The 17,448-nt window shown below is 40.8% G+C and overlaps 1 protein-coding gene across 5 annotated transcripts in view; it reads right to left on the bottom strand.

Annotated features, from left to right (window-relative positions):
• Positions 1 to 249: 249 nt before the first annotated feature.
• SUSD4 (sushi domain containing 4) overlaps positions 250 to 17,448 on the bottom strand; it is a 227,149-nt gene continuing 209,950 nt past the window's right edge. For 2 of the 5 annotated variants that reach the window (XM_072647741.1, XM_072647742.1), the window contains exons 6-11: positions 16,157 to 16,348; positions 14,875 to 15,019; positions 11,792 to 11,881; positions 5,970 to 6,352; positions 5,008 to 5,214; positions 250 to 1,226 (exon numbers count right to left, since the gene is read on the bottom strand). In XM_072647741.1, coding sequence (XP_072503842.1) covers positions 5,030 to 5,214; positions 5,970 to 6,352; positions 11,792 to 11,881; positions 14,875 to 15,019; positions 16,157 to 16,348 — 995 coding nt within the window. In that variant the 3' untranslated portion in view covers positions 250 to 1,226; positions 5,008 to 5,029. The remainder of the gene's footprint in view (positions 1,227 to 5,007; positions 5,215 to 5,969; positions 6,353 to 11,791; positions 11,882 to 14,874; positions 15,020 to 16,156; positions 16,349 to 17,448) is intronic. The other 3 variants (XM_072647744.1, XM_072647743.1, XM_072647745.1) reach the window with 3 other exon arrangements.

Here is a 17,448-nt window from a genome sequence, read left to right as displayed (position 1 = left end):
GGAGGCTCCCAAGAACAGGAATAGGGTGCTGGCAGACCATCTTGCAGACAATCCCAACACTTTGTTGTGGGATGGGTTTGCATGCCATCATTTTGTCTGCTTGTGTTAAGAAAAGGAACTTTCTTCCTTCTCCTTAAATCAATTCTGTTTCAGGAAATGAGGTGGTTGTGGCTGGCTTGGGGCAGGGGTCAGGTGTAAACAGTTAAGCAGTGTGACCTCCATGGGAGATAAGCTAGTGACTCACAGAACTACAAACAGAAAAAGGGTATTTTTTTTTCTTTAAAAAATGTTGCAACAAAGCATCCTTTTGAATACTTCCTCCATCATGAGACTGGTATTCTAACACTTTTGGCCATCTGGAAAATAACAGGGTTTAGCAAATGCAATGGATTCATATTAGTGTTCCATAAGTACAAATACTAACACTTCACCTTGGCTGGTCTATAGGACAGAAGGCCTACTTCACCTACAGAATAAAGAAATCTCCAGAAAGCCCAGTCTGGCTGTGAGTCTTTCTTTGAAGAGTTTGGGGTGACTGCTTATCAATTTACCACATCCAAATTACTGAATGTCTCTTATCTTCAGTCTTACTTGGGACAGATATTATCCACAATGAAGAAAACTATCCAAGAACCAAGGAAAGATATTCCCTTTGAAAACCCATTTCTTTCTGAATGTGGAAAGGGGACCAGTTCTGCTTTCAGTAGCCCCACGCAGATTCTTTTTTCCTTAGAGTGATTCAGCCTAAACTGGAATCCAGAGATTGTACAAAGCAGGTTTTAGAAGCAAATTTACATAGTATGACATGCTTTCAGAGGAGGCAGATATTACTCATAACAATAATTCAATGGGATGTGTAATTCAGTAGGATTTGTATGGAATTGTACAACTTCCTTCAACATGGAAATATCTCGATTATCTTAATCCAAGAATTTGAAAGGGTTCCCCCTTCCTATCTTGGACTACTGGCATTGGCAAAATCCCCAAGTCTCATGTGAAAGAACCATCACTCTTGACTTAGGCAACCCCGTTGCTGTATCTGAGGCCCACAAGGTCAGGTGCTGTTGCCGTGAGGATAAGTAGGAAAAACAAAGACCTCTCCCCAATCCCCAAAGTCTCTTCATTTACACCCCACTCCCTAGAGTGCATGATTTCCTCTCCCACAGGTGCAACTGAATAATAAACATTTTGGTCAGGCTAAGGTTCTTCTTCCATCAGTGGGATTTCTGTAACAACAAAACAAAACAAAACACAGAGTGGTGCAGTTAAAAATGTGACAATGTAATTGAATCGACAATTATTAAAACCATTAAAACATCAATTATTCAAGATGAATTTTCGAATCAATGGGTACTGAAATCCCCTCCCCCCTTCTGCCTTATTTGTCAAAATATTTTCATCATAAATGATATATAACTTGGCATTTCAATCTGTGACCAACTAGATTGGGGGTTCTTGACTTGAGGTTCATGGATCCCCAAGGGGTCTAAAGATAGAGTCCAAAGGGGTCCATGAAATTGAATGGAAAGATATTTTTCTATATTTCAATATAAGTTGTTTTCTTTATAGTCCTATGTATCTTATTTTCTGCATTTAACAACATTATTCTGAGAAGGGGTGTGTAGGCCTAAACAGCTGCACAAAAATAGTTAAGAATCCCCAACCCAGACTGACACTACCATAGAATTTTAGAGCTGAAAAGGAACACTCAAGCTTCCTCTGCTCAAAGGGAAACAATTGTCCCCTTACAGGCTATTCATTCATCTGAAGAATTCATTACATTTTACCATCTGCCCAAGCCATCAATTGAACTGAAAGGTTATGAGATGCCCAGCTTGAGGATATTTTATTTAAAATATCTATCCACCAAGAATGCCATCCTGAGGTACTGTTAGGAGATAGGCTTGTCAATCAAGTTTCTTGGCTTATTCAGCAGGGTGACCTTGGGCAAGTCACTTCATTCAATTTACCTCAGTCTGTAAAATAGAGTGCTGCACTCTTTAAGGAATCCCCAAAAGTCTGGATCTTATGATGCTAAATGAGTCATTGTAAGAAGATACGAAGAGTAAAAGAAGTTCCTGTAAGGGTATGGCTCCCCTTCTCTTGGAGAGACAGTGGAGTTTAGTGTGTAGAAAACTAATCTTGGAGTCAGAAGGACCCAGGTTCACCTGCTACCTCTGACATATACTGTCCACTTGACCTTAGGCAACTCAACTTCTGAGTGTCCTGGGCAACTCTCTAAAGCTATAAGTTGCAGATAAGTGACCTATCTGCATCAGTGGAGAGATATTTCACACTGGCATATATCCCTTAAGCTCTTGAAATTATAGGTCTAGACCCCTTGCCCAAAAAGAAAGGAAAAGAAATAATCTCTCTCAATTTCTACCAATTCGATCAAGTTCTCTGATATTTTATTGAGGCATGGAAGTGACTCTGTGCTCTTAAAGGTCTTATCTATCAAACTGGAAAGATTGAGCACAGGCCCAGTGAACAAACAAGCGCAGAGACAAACTCCATGTCTTTTTCTGAGGACTAGGCTATGTGGTTTTGAAGAAGAAAATCATCACAAGTCTGACCACCAGGGGACAAATTATTTTGGCCACAGTGACTAATAACTAATCATCTACTAAGATGATGACAATCTGGCTCCAGTCTACTTTCTAGATGTATTACTTCCCTTTACACATTCCAAGTTCCAACCAACTGACCTTATTGGTGCTCCCTGAATTTGGCATTCGATCTCTTGACTCTCTGCCTTCATACAGATTTTTCCCTATCCCTGGAATGCAGCCTCTCCTCATCTCTTCCCAATAGAATCCTAACCTTCCTTTAAAACTCATCTCAAGGGCTACCTACTGGGAAGCATTTCCTTATCCTCAGTTCCATTTCCTTCCTCAAATTATTTTGTTTACTTATTTTTGTAAATGTTGTATGCCCCCAGCAGAACGTAAGTTCATTGAAGGCAGAGACTATTTCATTTTGTTGTCTTGGCAATTCCAGTGCCTAATATGATACTTTGCACATAGGAGGAATTTACTCAATGTTTCTTGGATGTTTATTTGCAGTCTTGGAATCTGTATCGGTTGAGGGGATGAATTCATGATCCCCGAAAAACCGAAAGATGTTGTGGTACAGTGAGAGGTCCTCTGGATTTTGCTATTTACTACCTGTGTGACTGTAGACAAATCACTTGATCTCTGGGTCTTACCTTCTACATCTGCAAATAAGGGGGAAGGAAGTTGGATGACATTATCTCTAAGGTCTCTGCCAGCTTTCAATCTGGATCCCATAAGTATATTTCTCACCTCCCTCCCCAGAATCATTCAGAAGCATAAGAAATAGACAAGCTAACTTCTAAAACTTATAAGCAAATATTTTATGCCTTTTCTATTTGTGCTTCCTTCTTCCCCAGATATTAATATATCTTTTTTTCTTCCTGTCCCTTTCCTCTCTACATCCCAGATATTCCCTTCTCTCCTGTTCCTAGTCTTGATAGGGTAGGAGAATATGTATATATTTCTGTGATATACCTTTATCTGGTTGGCCCTGCTTGCTAGGTGCAGAGCAGGTCCTATAGGGGTAACAATCAATTATATATGCTATAAATCAGGGCTTCGTTTATTTTTCTATTGTAAATTTGGGTTTTTTTGACTTTATTACCTATGATTTCATAGCAGATGACAGCCCTTCAAAAGTGCTGGTCTAGTTCCCTTCTAGGAAATGTAATTCAAACACACTGGAAAACTAAGATCCATTTTCATTGGCTTAGTAAGTAAGTAATTGCTAATTGATTGACTTGAGTGCTGCTGATTTTCATCTTGAAAGGATCTAGTACTTCTACATATCTACAGTTTCATTGATATGGGTTTTCCCTTGAGCAAAGGAGATCAGATTCTCCCTGAATTTCTGTGACCTACAATAAACCCAAACTGGTTACCTGGTGGCCAGTGACACATGTCATTGAACTTAGCTCTGCCAATCACAGAAGCCTTTCCAGCTTGTTATGACCTGCCAGAGTTTTTGATTGCCATACCATCATAAAGCATCAGAGAAGGACTTTAGTGAGGCATGGAAAGATAGTTTAAAATAAGCAGATGATTACCTTTGATAGAAGACTAATTAATTTAGTGCAGTGGGAAAAAAATCATGGGCCTGGGAGTCAAGAGACCTGACTAGTCCCTTTTCTATCATTAACTTGCTTTGTGACCTCAACAAGTCACTTAACCTCTTGGTCATTCAACTGTATCATCTGTAAAATAAAAGGGTTGGACTACATCAGAGGTGTCATACTCATGGCTGGTCTTAGCAGCAAAAATCTCCACTGTAGCTGGAGCCAGATTGCAACGTAATTGAGATATTTGTTTGTTTATTGATCTGTTTTCTGAGGCAATCAGGGTTAAGTGACTTGCTCAGGGTCACACAGCTAGTGTCTGAGACCAGACTGGAACTCATGTGCTCCTGATACCAGGGCAGGTGCTTTATCCACTGTGTGACCTAGCTGTCCAGCAGTCCATGTTTAACAAAATAAATAAAAATGCAACACAGCATAGATAATATTAATTTGTGGTTTTCTAGGTCAATATAAGGCAGGCAGGGATCCCTTTCTATTGGAGTTTGACACCATTGAACTAGATGATGCCTTTCAGTCCTATATCTATGATCCTTCAAGAATTCGACTGAATGGTTCCTAATATCCCTTTCAGCTCTAAAATTGGAAAATTCTGCAAATATATTCATTGCATTGCTTTGTTTTTACTATTAATCAATGGTCAATCTTTATCCATGACATGAATATACATGACTTTAAATGGTTCTTCACATTCTATGAAATGTAAAACAGCTTCATGAGAGAGACAGTTTGGCCTAGTGGATCGTAAGCTGGCCTTGGAGGCAGCCGTGAAGATGTGGGTTCCCATATTTGACACATATTGGCCATGTGACCCTCCCCTGGGCCACCAGGGTTCTAGGCAACTCTCTAAGACTGTAAGTTTCAGAGAAGGTGCTGACCTGCATTGGTAGGGGAAGGTTCTCACTGGGAGCTCCCTTGTGGTCCGCCAGGATACCGGTGGAACTGGGGAGAGGCATGAATTAAACACCCCACATTCCCACAATGCCAGCTGGAACTGTCGTGAGCAAAGAAGCTATGGCGAGGACGTGGGGCAGTTGGAGTTAACTTTGCCCCGAGTGGGTTGATCTGGGACCCAGCTGTGGGCCCTATGGGCAAGAAGAATATGAAAGCAGTTTTTAGAATGTTGGCAAGAGCACCTGAGACCCCAGGGAACCTCCTGGCCCTTGGCTTTTATCTGCCTTTTTCTTCTTGAACTTCATTTTGATTGCCTTGGAAAATGATTGGACCCAGGGGAAAAGGGGATTCAAATATATTTTTATGAAATGGATTGCTCATTTGAACCTTCAGGCTTTGAGTGATCCATTGCACCAGACACAGAACCCTGGGCCATCTCTAAACCAATGCAATCTCAGTTCCAGCACTTGCCCCATCCCTCTTCTATGGAAATATTATAGATACATACATACCCATTATACATTCATAACACACTACTGTGTTTTTCTCTCCCCTGACACAAAGGCATACTATTCTTTTGCTAAACAATATTTTAATGAAGTTTTTGGAAATTTTTTAAAAACATGATAAATCTAGGCTGTGTACACAAAGACTGAATAGTCCCAACTCCAAGCCTTCTGCCCTGAACTGTTTGGCATTCTTTTATAGCTCCTGGAAACTTAGCTAATTGGCTTATTTGTGAGGTGATGAGAATCATTCATCATCATAATTAGTCTTTCCACTGTACTCAGAGAGAAGCAATTTGTGCTGAGTGAGTGGGAAGCAGCCTGATTGGGGGTATTGCACTTTGGGGCAGGGTAGGCTATGCAAGGAAGAATGTTTTGTTTTTATTTTTAAATGGGTTGAATTTTGTAAGGCTGGCTTATACTACAGAGAAAAAGTTTACCATCAGCAATATCAACGCTTGGGCTTGTGGACACTTCCTCTATGGTGGTGCTGTCCCCAGCATCTGTTCTTTCTGAAACAGGCCGTGCTCCTGCTTGGCACATCGACGGTGAATACAAACTCTGAAGTAGCTCTGAAGAACCTGATACGCTGTCGCACGTTTCACCCTCCACTGGCAATGTGTCTGTGTCCCCTGAGCCAGGGTATGCAGGTGGGCTCTGATCCTCGGCTGGCATGGGGCAGCCCTGGCCCACAGAAGACAAGTATCCTGGGGCTAATGCGTTCAAGCTGCTGCTCACAGCTTCATCGTAGGAAGGCAACATGACGGGTACCCCATCCACCACCACAAAGTCAGGGTCACTACTGGAGCTCCCTGAGAGGCCCCTAGATCAAAGGGAAACAGATGAGTGACTCTGACATCTGAAATGCCACCTGAAGGAAAGTAGACTCAAGGCCCCAGAGAGCATCATGACCTGAGTTCAAACCCTACCTCTGACATCAATAATAAATAACCTGTATTCATACAGCCCCTTTTTGCGAAGCACTTTCTATGTATTATCTCATTTAGTCTCATTATTATCTTATCACTAATGAGAGAACTATGAGGGTAGGGCCATCACTGAGCTTTAGTTGCCTTATCTGTACAAATGGGAAAAGTAGCCCCTGTAATATCTCTGTTAAGATGTTGTTACAAGGATCAAATAAAATTAGATCAGTAAAATGATCTGTAAATCTTAAAAGGCTACATAAATATGAGCTATAACTATTTCATCAGGCTGCCTGCTCCCAATCTCCCTGAGATATGATATTTTTATCAGTTCCCTAATTTATAAAATGAGCCGACTGGACTTGATGGCTTCTAAGTCCCCTTCCAGCTCAATTCTATGATCCAACAGTCTTATGATTTTCAAATACTGCCCATTCACAGGTCAGTGGAAATCTTTTAAGCTAAAATCCTGAAGAATTTCATAGATCCAAAACAAATGGTATAAACACATTTCTCAAAATTTGTTGTTGATTCCTGTCTAACTCTTCAAGATGCCATTTTTTTTTTTGGCAAAGACACTGAGTGGTTTGCCATTTCCTTCTCCAGCTTCTCCAGCTTATTTTACAGTTGAGGAAATTGAGGCAAACAGGGTCAAGTGACTTACCCAAGTCAGATTTGAACTCATAAAAATGTCTTCCTTATTCCGGACTTGATGCTGTATTCACTGTGCCACCGAGCTACTTTGCCTTCATACATCAATGTTGCCTCTCTTGACAGAATATAAGGTCCTTGAAGGTGAGAATTCTTTCATTTTTGATTTTGTATCCCTAGAACCTAGAACTTCCAATGCCTTGGACACTGTAGGTGCTAAAATAAATGCCTGTTGTTTATTGAGGCATAAAAGAAACAAGTTCCCCAGCTGCAGATGGTGTCATCCATCTGTTGCCTTCCAGGAAGGCCTACAATTTTTCCTTCCATCATTGACTAGCCTGTCTCACACAGTTCCTTTGGGATCTACTCCCTTTATTCTTTGCTCTTGCTTAGTCCTTATTCAACTCTACAGGAAACTGATATGTGCTTAAATACGATGCAGTGGAAAGAACACTGAATTTGGAGTCTGAGGATCTGAGTTTGAATTCTGTCTTTGTTATTTACTGTATGACTGAGCAAATCATGGTTTCCTCATCTATACAATGAAGGCATTGATGTTCTACAAGGTGTCGAAATTGTGTTATATGGAAACCGACTTACAGGAAAATGCAGGTAGTGTTTCCTGTTTTTGCTACTTTCCATTTTGATCACTGAGCCCATAATGTTGCCAAATGAGTAATCCACTAATTTGCCAATCTTCAGCAGATCTCAAAAACAAGTCTAAGGCAACTTGGGCTACACTTCCCTTTACCAATTATGTTGGCCTGCCCTCTTGTGGCTATATGAGTAACTACAAGTTTTTCACTTGTAGTCTCTACATAGAACATTGCCAGAATATCATGTAAAAATTATAGCGCACTTTTTCACCCCCACCCCACCCCCCGCCTCCCTTTATTTTGTTTTCTGATACGGTTTCCAGGAACATATTAGAGGACAAAAAAGAAGGGGATGCCTACAAAATGAATCTTTCATTACTTTTGAATATTAGGTGAGAGGGCTATTAAAGGAAACCGATCCCCATGAATATTAAAGAAAAAATGATTTAACTTGTTAGACAATCGCAGAGTTAGAAGGGATCCCCAAGGCTACTTACTCTAATTCATACCTAAATAAGGATTCCCTCTATTATGCAAAAACGGATCATCCTGCCTTCCATGAAGACCTTCAGGAAAAGAGTTTTCCTACCCCCTAGAACAGCGCATTTTATTTTGCTACAGCTCTCATTAAGAAATCCTTCCTTTTCTCAAGCCTAAGTTAGCCACTGTGCACTTGTGAGACTGATTTTCTGAACCAGATGTGAGACCTAACCTTTATCCCTACTAAGTTTCATTCTGCTTCTTTCACACAGCATATCCCCTTTGGGAAACACATTTATTAAGTGCCTACCCTATGCCAGGCACTGCACTAAGTGCTGGGATGCAAGATGAGGCAAAAGACCCCTGCCCTCAAGGACTCACAGTCTAATAAAATGTTATTTTATTTGGATTTCCACGCACACATAAAAGGTTCTGACGTTTACTCAAGCCCTGGATTACTGCTGATAGGAATCTTCTAATGGCAGAGTTATGGAGTGTCTTAGGGAGTTAACAGGTCAGCTAGGTGGTGCCAGGCTTGAAGTCAGGAAGACTCATCTTCATGAGTTCAAATCTACCCTCAGGCACTTACCAAGCTGTGTGATCCAGGTCAAATCATATAACTCTGTTTGCCTCTGTTTCCTCCTCTGTAAAATGAGCTGAAGAAGGAAGTGGCAAATCTTTGCAAAGAAAACCCCAAATAGGGTCACGAAGAGTCAGACACAACTGAAAAAACAACACGACCTTGATGGCAGAGAGATGGAGTCTACATATACTATTGCTTCAAACATTTACCATGTGGTTAGACCTACAAGCTGTGAGACAGGGCAGTTACACATATGTTCACATGACAGTCACATTTAGTGACTCCTTCATCCCTCCATCCTCACTTGAAGCTTGACCTGTTTGCAAGTAAAGTGGCAGGGTCAGCATAGTAGATCCCACCCAGAGAGAAAAACAGCCTCAGCTTCTTTAGTCTGCCTTCCAGCCTGAGAAATGCTGCCTAGTCAGAGCTCATCCCTGTTGGCCATTCCTTAATCAGTCTCTCTTGCTACTCCTTTCACCCTCCTCTGGCAGGTGTACGCAGTTGTTTGTGTTCTGTCTTCTCCTTGTCAGCTCTCCGAGAGCAGAGATTGTCTTTTGCTTTTCTTTGTATCTCCAACACTTAGGACTAAGTACCTGGCACATGGTAGATGTTTAATAAATGTTTATTGATTCCAATTCTCTCTCTCTCTCTGTCTCTCTCTGTCTCTGTCTCTCTCTGTCTCTGTCTCTCTGTCTCTGTCTCTGTCTCTTTCTGTCTCTCTGTCTCTCTCTGTCTCTCTCTGTCTCTGTCTCTCTCTTTGTCTCTTTCTGTTTCTCTCTCTCTCTCTGTCTCTCTCTGTCCCTCTCTCTCTGTCTCTGTCTGTCTCTCTTTCTCTCTCTCTGTTTCTCTCTCTCTCTGTTTCTCTCTCTCTCTCTCTCTCTCTCTCTCTCTCTCCTCTATCAGTTGTTTAACTACAAAGAATGGAGCTGTATTTTTCCCTTACCCTACTAAAAAACCCAAATCAAGTAAACAACTCCAAATCTCTCTCACACACGCAATCAAAGCAGAGCTGCTAATGAAAGAAACTTCTATCCTTTTCATTTCTTCCTATTTCTATCTTCAATTCTCTGGAGAAAATCAGTGATCAATGAAGTAGCCAGAAAGTCCGAAAGTAGCAGAGAAGAAGAGGGGAAAAAAGGCAGCTAGATAACCAGTCTCTAACTAGCCCAGGGTGGACCACAGTGGTGACTGTGCTTGAGGTACATCACATTAGGCGGGATGACACTTCTATACCATCTTGTGGGGGACAAAGGCCCAGGCTTAGCAGAGCGAAGGAATAGCTTCACATGAACTGGCCTCTCTTATTTCTAATCACTAAGAAAGCCAAGTCTTTGAAGCCAAGAATGAGGTCTGTGGTAATTGGGAAGCTCTGTAGAGTCATTTTTAAGACTTTGAAGAGGAACTGGCCAAAGCTTAGAGGGGGAAAAAAGCTTCTTTTGGAGGAGATGTAAGAGAATAGACAGTTGTCTCCTCTTCTATCTTTCTCTACTTTTAAATTCTCCTTTCTCCTTTATTTACATATGTGCATAAAGAAATAGGCTATATCCTACGTGTTCAAATATTTAAAAAGGTTTAATGGAAAGAGTTTTGGATTTAGAGTCAAAGGACTCTGGTCAAACCCTTACTACTTGTGTGAACTTAGATGAAGCCTCAGTTTCCCTAGAGTAGGGGGTTGGAACAGATGACTAGATATCCGATTTATTGGAATCTATTAGGTTCCTTTCATCTCTAACTCTATGATCCTATTATCCGAAGGTGTTCCCTGATGTTCAAGGCACTTGTGTTGTATAATTTCATTCTTGACTAATCATTTGGTCAAACTGTATTTTTCTACGTCCTCATTCCTTTTAGGAGGTATGCCCTGCTTTTTCACTTGACAGATTTCACAAGGAGAGAAACTGAATCTCACTCTCTTTGATCCTCCCAATGCCTAGCATTGTTGTTACACAGTTACATAAAAATATGTATTGTTACATATATATAAGTGTTGAAACTGTTATCTGGTTATTTAGTAAGTGTTGAAAAATATCTTGTATGAAATCCGATCAGTTGGGACATAATGAAGAAGGCAGGCTAAAGGTGGGATGGTCAGACTCTGCTTATTCTTAACTAGGGAGGGCTTTCGTGGAGGATGTCAAATGTTGGACCTAGTTTTGAGGAGAGAAACAAGAGGGTGCTTGGCTTCCTTGGGTGAGAAAGAGCTTTATAGTTGGAAGGGATAACCACTGAGAAGCGCATAATCTTAAGTGAGAGAGAGAACATGTAGGCTTCATATGAAAAAAAACAAATAGACAAGGAAACTGGGAGAAAACAGAAAACTGCCTGGTACAAGGCCTTTAAAAAAGACTTCTCTCTTCTCCCTTTCCTTTCCTTCCTTCACTTAGGGGGTTCCAAAAATGTCAAAGCCAACCTCCATTGGAGAGGAGGGTCATGGCGAGTTGTGATGTTGCCCTTTTCCAGTGAATGACTTTTTTTTAATCTGAGATATCCATAGGCCACTGATAGGAATTTACAGGAAAACAAATTTCTGGGATTATAATTCTGGTTGTTGGAGCATTACTAGGAGTTTCATCCCATTGTTGGAATTAGGTGGGAGATGAAAGGAATCTGGACTTATGTGGAGGTCAACGATGTGAACCGATAGTGCTGTGCATTTAACAGGTGGTGACTGAGCCATTATTGAAATAATAAATATGACAACATAATGATGATAAGAAACAATAATACGTTATTTCCTGATGATCATTTGTAAAGGAGAAACAAGAGGGAGAAAGAAGAGGGAAGTGGTAAAGGAGAAAAATAAGAGAGGAAGAAGAAAAGCAGGGGGAGAAGGCAAGGGGAGAGTTAGCATGGTATTCTACATGGATGGCCAGCCTGGAATCAGCTACGGGGTGCAGTGGATAGAGTGCCAGGCCTGGCCTGGAATCAGAAAGACTCATCTTTCTGAGTCCAAATCTAGCTTCAGACACTTACTTCTTTGTATACCTGGGCAAGTCACTTAACCTTCTTTGCCTCAGTTTCCTCACCTGTAAAATGAACTGGAGAATGAAATGGCAAAATCTTTGCCAAGAAGACCCCAAGCTGGGTCATGAAGAGTCAGATATGACTGGATATGACTGAAAAACAAAAGGTTCAAATTCTTCCTCAGGCAGAAACTAGTGTATGAGCACAAGCAAATTACTTCCCCTCAATGACTCAGACAATTCTCTAAGATGGGAGTTATTAACCTGGGGTCTGCAAACTTGTCTTGTTGATAACTATATTTCACACAATTGATTTCCTTGTTAATACTATGAATTTTATTTTACTCATTTTAAGATATTATCCTGAGGAAGGGTCTGTGGTCTTTATTAGGATGCCAAAGGGTTCCATGAAACAATGAAGATTAAGAACCAAGGCTTTGAAATAAAGAGGTGCAGATACTTTGCCAGTCTGCATAATGGGGGAGTCTTCACACAGGGAGCCTCCTCCTCCCCCTAAAACCACAGACTGAGACCAAAAATCACAAAAGAGGAAGAAAATGTTGCTCTCAATGCTGCGTCCTACTGGCTACTTCTGAATTGTAGCGAGGTTGTGTAGACTTGGAGTCAGTGGAGGTCTGGGTTTGAATCTTGTCTCTGAAACTAGCTAACTGTATCACTTAATTTAACTAATGGCAAGCCATTTAGTTTCTCTGAACCTCAGCTTCCTCATCTGTAAAATGGGGATAATACCTGCAGAAAACTACCACAAAGGGATATTTTAAGGTCAAATGAGACAAGATATATACTTTGTAAACAATAAAACACTATTTAAGTGTTAGTCATTATTATTTCATTATTAGCATTTCTACATTTTCATGTCATCAATATTTAAGTAGAGAGAACTTCATGGAGAAGGCAGGATTTCAACTCAAGTTTTGAGGAGAAAAGATGGATGCTTCCCTTCTCCCATGGCCACCCCGGTGTTTATAGAGCATTTTATCTTATTATATCACTTATCTCATTTTACCCTAAAATCAGGGATATCTGAGTTCAAATCCAACCTCAGACATTTCCCTTAGCCTCTGCCTGACTCAGTTTCCTCAACTGTAAAATGGGGGTAATGGTAGCACCTACCTCCCACAAGGTTCCTGTGAAGATTAAATGAGATACCATTTGTCAAGTGCTTAATATAGCTTATTATACCACCTAGCACGTAGTATAGGCTTAATACCTGCTTCTTTTCTTCTTCTTACAACAACCCTGCGAGGTAGATGCTATCATAATCTCTATTTTTACAGATGAGAAAACTGAGGCAAACAGAGGTCAAGTGACTTGTCCAGAGTCACACAGTGAACAATTATCTGAGGTAGGATTTGAACTCAGATCTTCCTGTCTCTACACTCAGCACTCTATCCTAGCAGATTGGCTCCCTTAGCTGGGGAAAAAAACAATCTGTGATTGCTAAGAGATGGCCCAGGTTAGGTTGGACTTCCCTTTTCAAATACTCAACAAACATCCTGAAATGCCTCTTGGATTTCTACCTCTCATAACAAAATTAACTCACAACAAATTGTGCCACTAGACCAAGTCTTGTTTGGGACAAAGGGCCTTACTGTGATGCGTGTGTGATTTCTGTCTGAGAAAAATGATTAATAACCAATATCTTGGGGAGATTCAGAGCTCTCCCCTTTTTCTAAACTACTTATTTTAATAAGCTCAGTGTCTTAAAGGACATTACTGATAATGAGATTGTATTAACTCTTCTCATCTCGTTGAGACCTCTCTCAACCTTATAAGGAATTTAATCTAAGGTGGGGAAGCCCAAGGTGTTTTACTTAAGTTAGGATAGAGACCCATCTTTTTGTTTAGGTAGCCCAAGGCTGCAGGGGGTCTGAGTAGAGATAATTTCCCTGTCTATTCTCAACCCCTTATTGACCACCTACTCTTTCAAAGGGTATATAAACTGAGAGTGCTCCACCATGATTGTCTCTGGTCTAAGAGAGATGGCCAAATGACCATCCTTCTATTAATAATCTGCTGGCCTTATTAATAAAATGATTAAATTAACTAGAAACTATATCCCTCAAGCCTTTTTAATCATCACACGTTCATTGTAAGCTACCTGATTGTAAGGGACTGTACATATTTGATCCATCTTGTATAATGCTTAAGCCCATTATGCAGTAGTGAGAAGTTAAATCCTATCTGACAATGATGCTAACCAAATGAAACCCCCCCTCCCCTTTTTTGGTATTTGATCAAGGCAAGAAGAGAAAAGATGAATTAAGTATCTTTTGTCTTGGATGTCTGAACTCAGAAATGTGATATGACTTCAAGACTGTGAGTCAACATCATGTCAACATGTAATGGTAAGGGAATTTGAAGATCTTCCCCGCCCTTTAATAGGCCCATGTGACCGCTTTGAGCTCTGGCGCAGCCCACAGCCTGAGTCAAATGGATCTGATGGTGGAAGGAGCTTGCTGAATGGGTGGAACAGGGAGAGAGAGTAGGCAGAGCAGAGCAGAGCAGCTAGTGTGATTGAGAGAGGGAGTGACTTTGCCTTAGGAAGCTTGTTTGTGGGGAGACCTGATAGAGGGAAGGCTTGGAGATGGTGGTACTTCCTAGATAAGTGATATGAACAAACTTCCTTGTTACCATGGTGGAATTGGCTTTCAGTGTCTAAATAATTATTTTGGTTTCATCTTTGAGGAAGAGAGTTTATATTTTGCAAATTTACCCTGGAAATATGCCTGCATATCCATAGCAGTTGCTATGAGTATCGCATTGGCATTACACAAGGCTTCCTAGAGTTCATAGGTTTAGTGCTGGAAGGGATCGTGGAAACCATCTCGTTTAAACCGTTCATTTTATAGATGAGGAAGTGAAGCCCAGAGAGGTTAAATCACTTACTAATCACTAACAGGTAGTGAGTGACCCAGACAAGATTTGAACTCAGGTCCTCTAACTTCAAAGCCAGCATTTCTTCTAACTGTACCATGCTACCTCTCACCCATGCCCCTACTCAGAACCCCAGCTCTGTACTGTTCAAAGACTTAGCCAATTATCTTCTCTTTTTCTGGCTCAAGGGTGAATGACCAGACAGTGGGGGGACTTCATGATCTATGGAAAGTTGAAATGGTACTGACCTGGGGAGGAAATGTGTCTTGAATTTGGTCTGGAACATCCTGGCAAGAATGACCAACAGAAGCACCAGAAGGACACTGGTTGCTGTGAATGCCACTATTTTCCACGTTGTCAGTAGGGTCTCATGGGGATTGGGCCAAATTTGCTCTGTTACAGAAGAGAACACAGCAATACAGTAAAACTTCCTTCCAGATTTGCAAGAAAGCTATCACAGACAAGTAGGTTCGTAAAGATTCCCTTTGTACTCATTTGCTGGATTTATTGGACAAACTGAAAAGCTCATGGCAAGTCTACTGCACCCCTTAGGGTTCTGCAGAGATAATGGTTGACAACCATCCAGCACATATTACACCACATTAGATGCCACATAATATTTTTAAATGAATCTACTCAGTGAGATTTGCCCAGAACCCAGACAGGAAGCGTTGTACTTCTATCCTAGCTAACTTGAATAGGAATCTAGTCTTATATCCTCTTCCATCCAAGTCATCTCTGACTCTCTGGGATTCTAATTATTGAGCTATGAAATCTCCCCTATTCATTACAAGGAAATCCATTCCTAACAAAACTTACACAGAGTCCTCTTTACTTCAAGAAATATTTAAGTAAAGGTAAATTATGGGATTGTAGATTTAGAGTTGAAATTGACCTTCCTTAGAAGACATCTGGTACAATCTCCTCATTTTACATTTAGGGAAACTGAACTCCAGGGAGGCTAACTGACTTTGCCAAAGTCACACAGATATTAAGTGATAGAATTGGGATTGGAACCCAAGACCCCTAACTCCAAATCTTTTATTCTTTCCATTGCATCACATTGCATTCTAATATTTTTCTTTACGGGCTTTTCAGAATTATCCAGTTTACGGCATCCTGGGTCATCGTCCAGTCGTCCTGACTTTTGTCCTAACACCAGACTTCCACGACTCTAGAAGACAGTGTAAGGCTGATGACTCTGTGCAACTCTACCTTACTTAAATCCAATTCATGCTCAAGTCAAGACATCACCCCATGACGTCATTGGGCCTCTTCAAGTATGAACAAAGAACAACAAAATCATAGCCCTGGGGCTCAGTTTGAGTAGAACATGTTCGTAATTCCCTGGATCGATCGTTCAGGGTCTGTTTCATTGTTATTTTTGTATCCTTGGTACAGAACATAGTTCCTGATACATAGTAGGAACATAGAAAAGTTTCTTGTTTGAATGATTGTTAATTCTGATGAAAAGAAAAAAAAATCTCCTAGGAGCAATGCAACGCAAAGCAACCCTGACACCCGTTTTACCTGATTTTATGCAAAAGACTTGATAGGAAGGAAACCACTCTCCATACTGGCAGGTGATGTACTTGTAGTCACTGGTGAGGCTGTATCCAGGATCGCAATAGAACTCAATCACAGTCCCATGATTGAATCGGTCACAAGGCCTTGGATGGCAGATATAGTCTCCATGACTCACGATAGGCGGAAGTGGACACACTTGGACAGAAGACAAGAATGAAACATTCAGCCCCTGTGTTCCTGACCTATGGAAGGCCCCAACGGCCTGAGAAAACGCAATTAATTAAAGATATTCTTCTAAATTAGTTATCAGATGATAGGGTCGTTACTTCTTCTCCGGCTTAGTCAATGGAAGGTCAGATGGGAAACACACTGAAATATTCTGAGCTCGCAGTGCTGTCATGTGATGTCGAGAAGCAAATCATAAAAGATTCTTCTTACAATGCAGAGGTTATACCTATTAAATAGATGACATCAAGTTGCTGTACTAATAATGCATGCTGCTGCATAAGTAATGCAGAAGGGGACACACATATCCTAAACCTAGACCTTGCTGCTATAGCTATGTGATAGACTGGGGACCATCTAAAATCACAGCACTGTGGTCCTCATGTTTTCACTCCTATGCTTAACCACAAGCTGTTCCCTGGCTGAGTTTATGGAACTGGCTCAAAGCATCACCATGAGGAAAAAGAAAGGGAAAAAACATCTATTTCTAATTTTCTAGTTTAGAGCAGCTAACTGGCACAATGGATAAAGTGCTGAGTCTGGAGTTAGGAAGACTCCTCTTTCTGAGTTCAAATCTGACTTCAGACACTTATTAACTGGGTGACCCTGGGCAAATCATTTCACCCTGTTTGCCTCAGTTTTCTCATTTATAAAATGAGCTGGAGAAGGAAATGACAAACTGCTCCAGTATCTTTGCCAAGAAAAGCCCAAATGGGACCACAAAATGTCAGGCATGACTGAAAAACAACTGAGCAAAAGTAACAGTTCTCTGGTTTAAGGTATCTTGAATTGTAAGGCAGAAAGAATTATATGACGAGGTGGCAAAGAAGATATGGTATTGCACTTGAAGTCAGGAAAGCCTGAGCTCAAACCCGCATTAGCCATGTGACTCTGGGCAAGTCACTTAATCTTCCTCAGTCTCATTTTCCTCATCTGTAAAATGGGGAGGGGGATAGCATCAACCTTACAGGGTTTCTGTGAGGATCAAGTGAGATAATGCATATGTATTTAAATTTATGTGTATTTAAACCCCAAAACACTAGATAAATATTGGCTATTAATATTAAAAT

The sequence above is a fragment of the Notamacropus eugenii genome, chromosome 2 (assembly GCF_028372415.1).
Source record: "Notamacropus eugenii isolate mMacEug1 chromosome 2, mMacEug1.pri_v2, whole genome shotgun sequence".
NCBI classification, from domain to species: domain Eukaryota; kingdom Metazoa; phylum Chordata; class Mammalia; order Diprotodontia; family Macropodidae; genus Notamacropus; species Notamacropus eugenii.
Note: the sequence above shows the minus strand (reverse complement) of the source record. Positions and strands in the feature narration are given on the sequence as shown.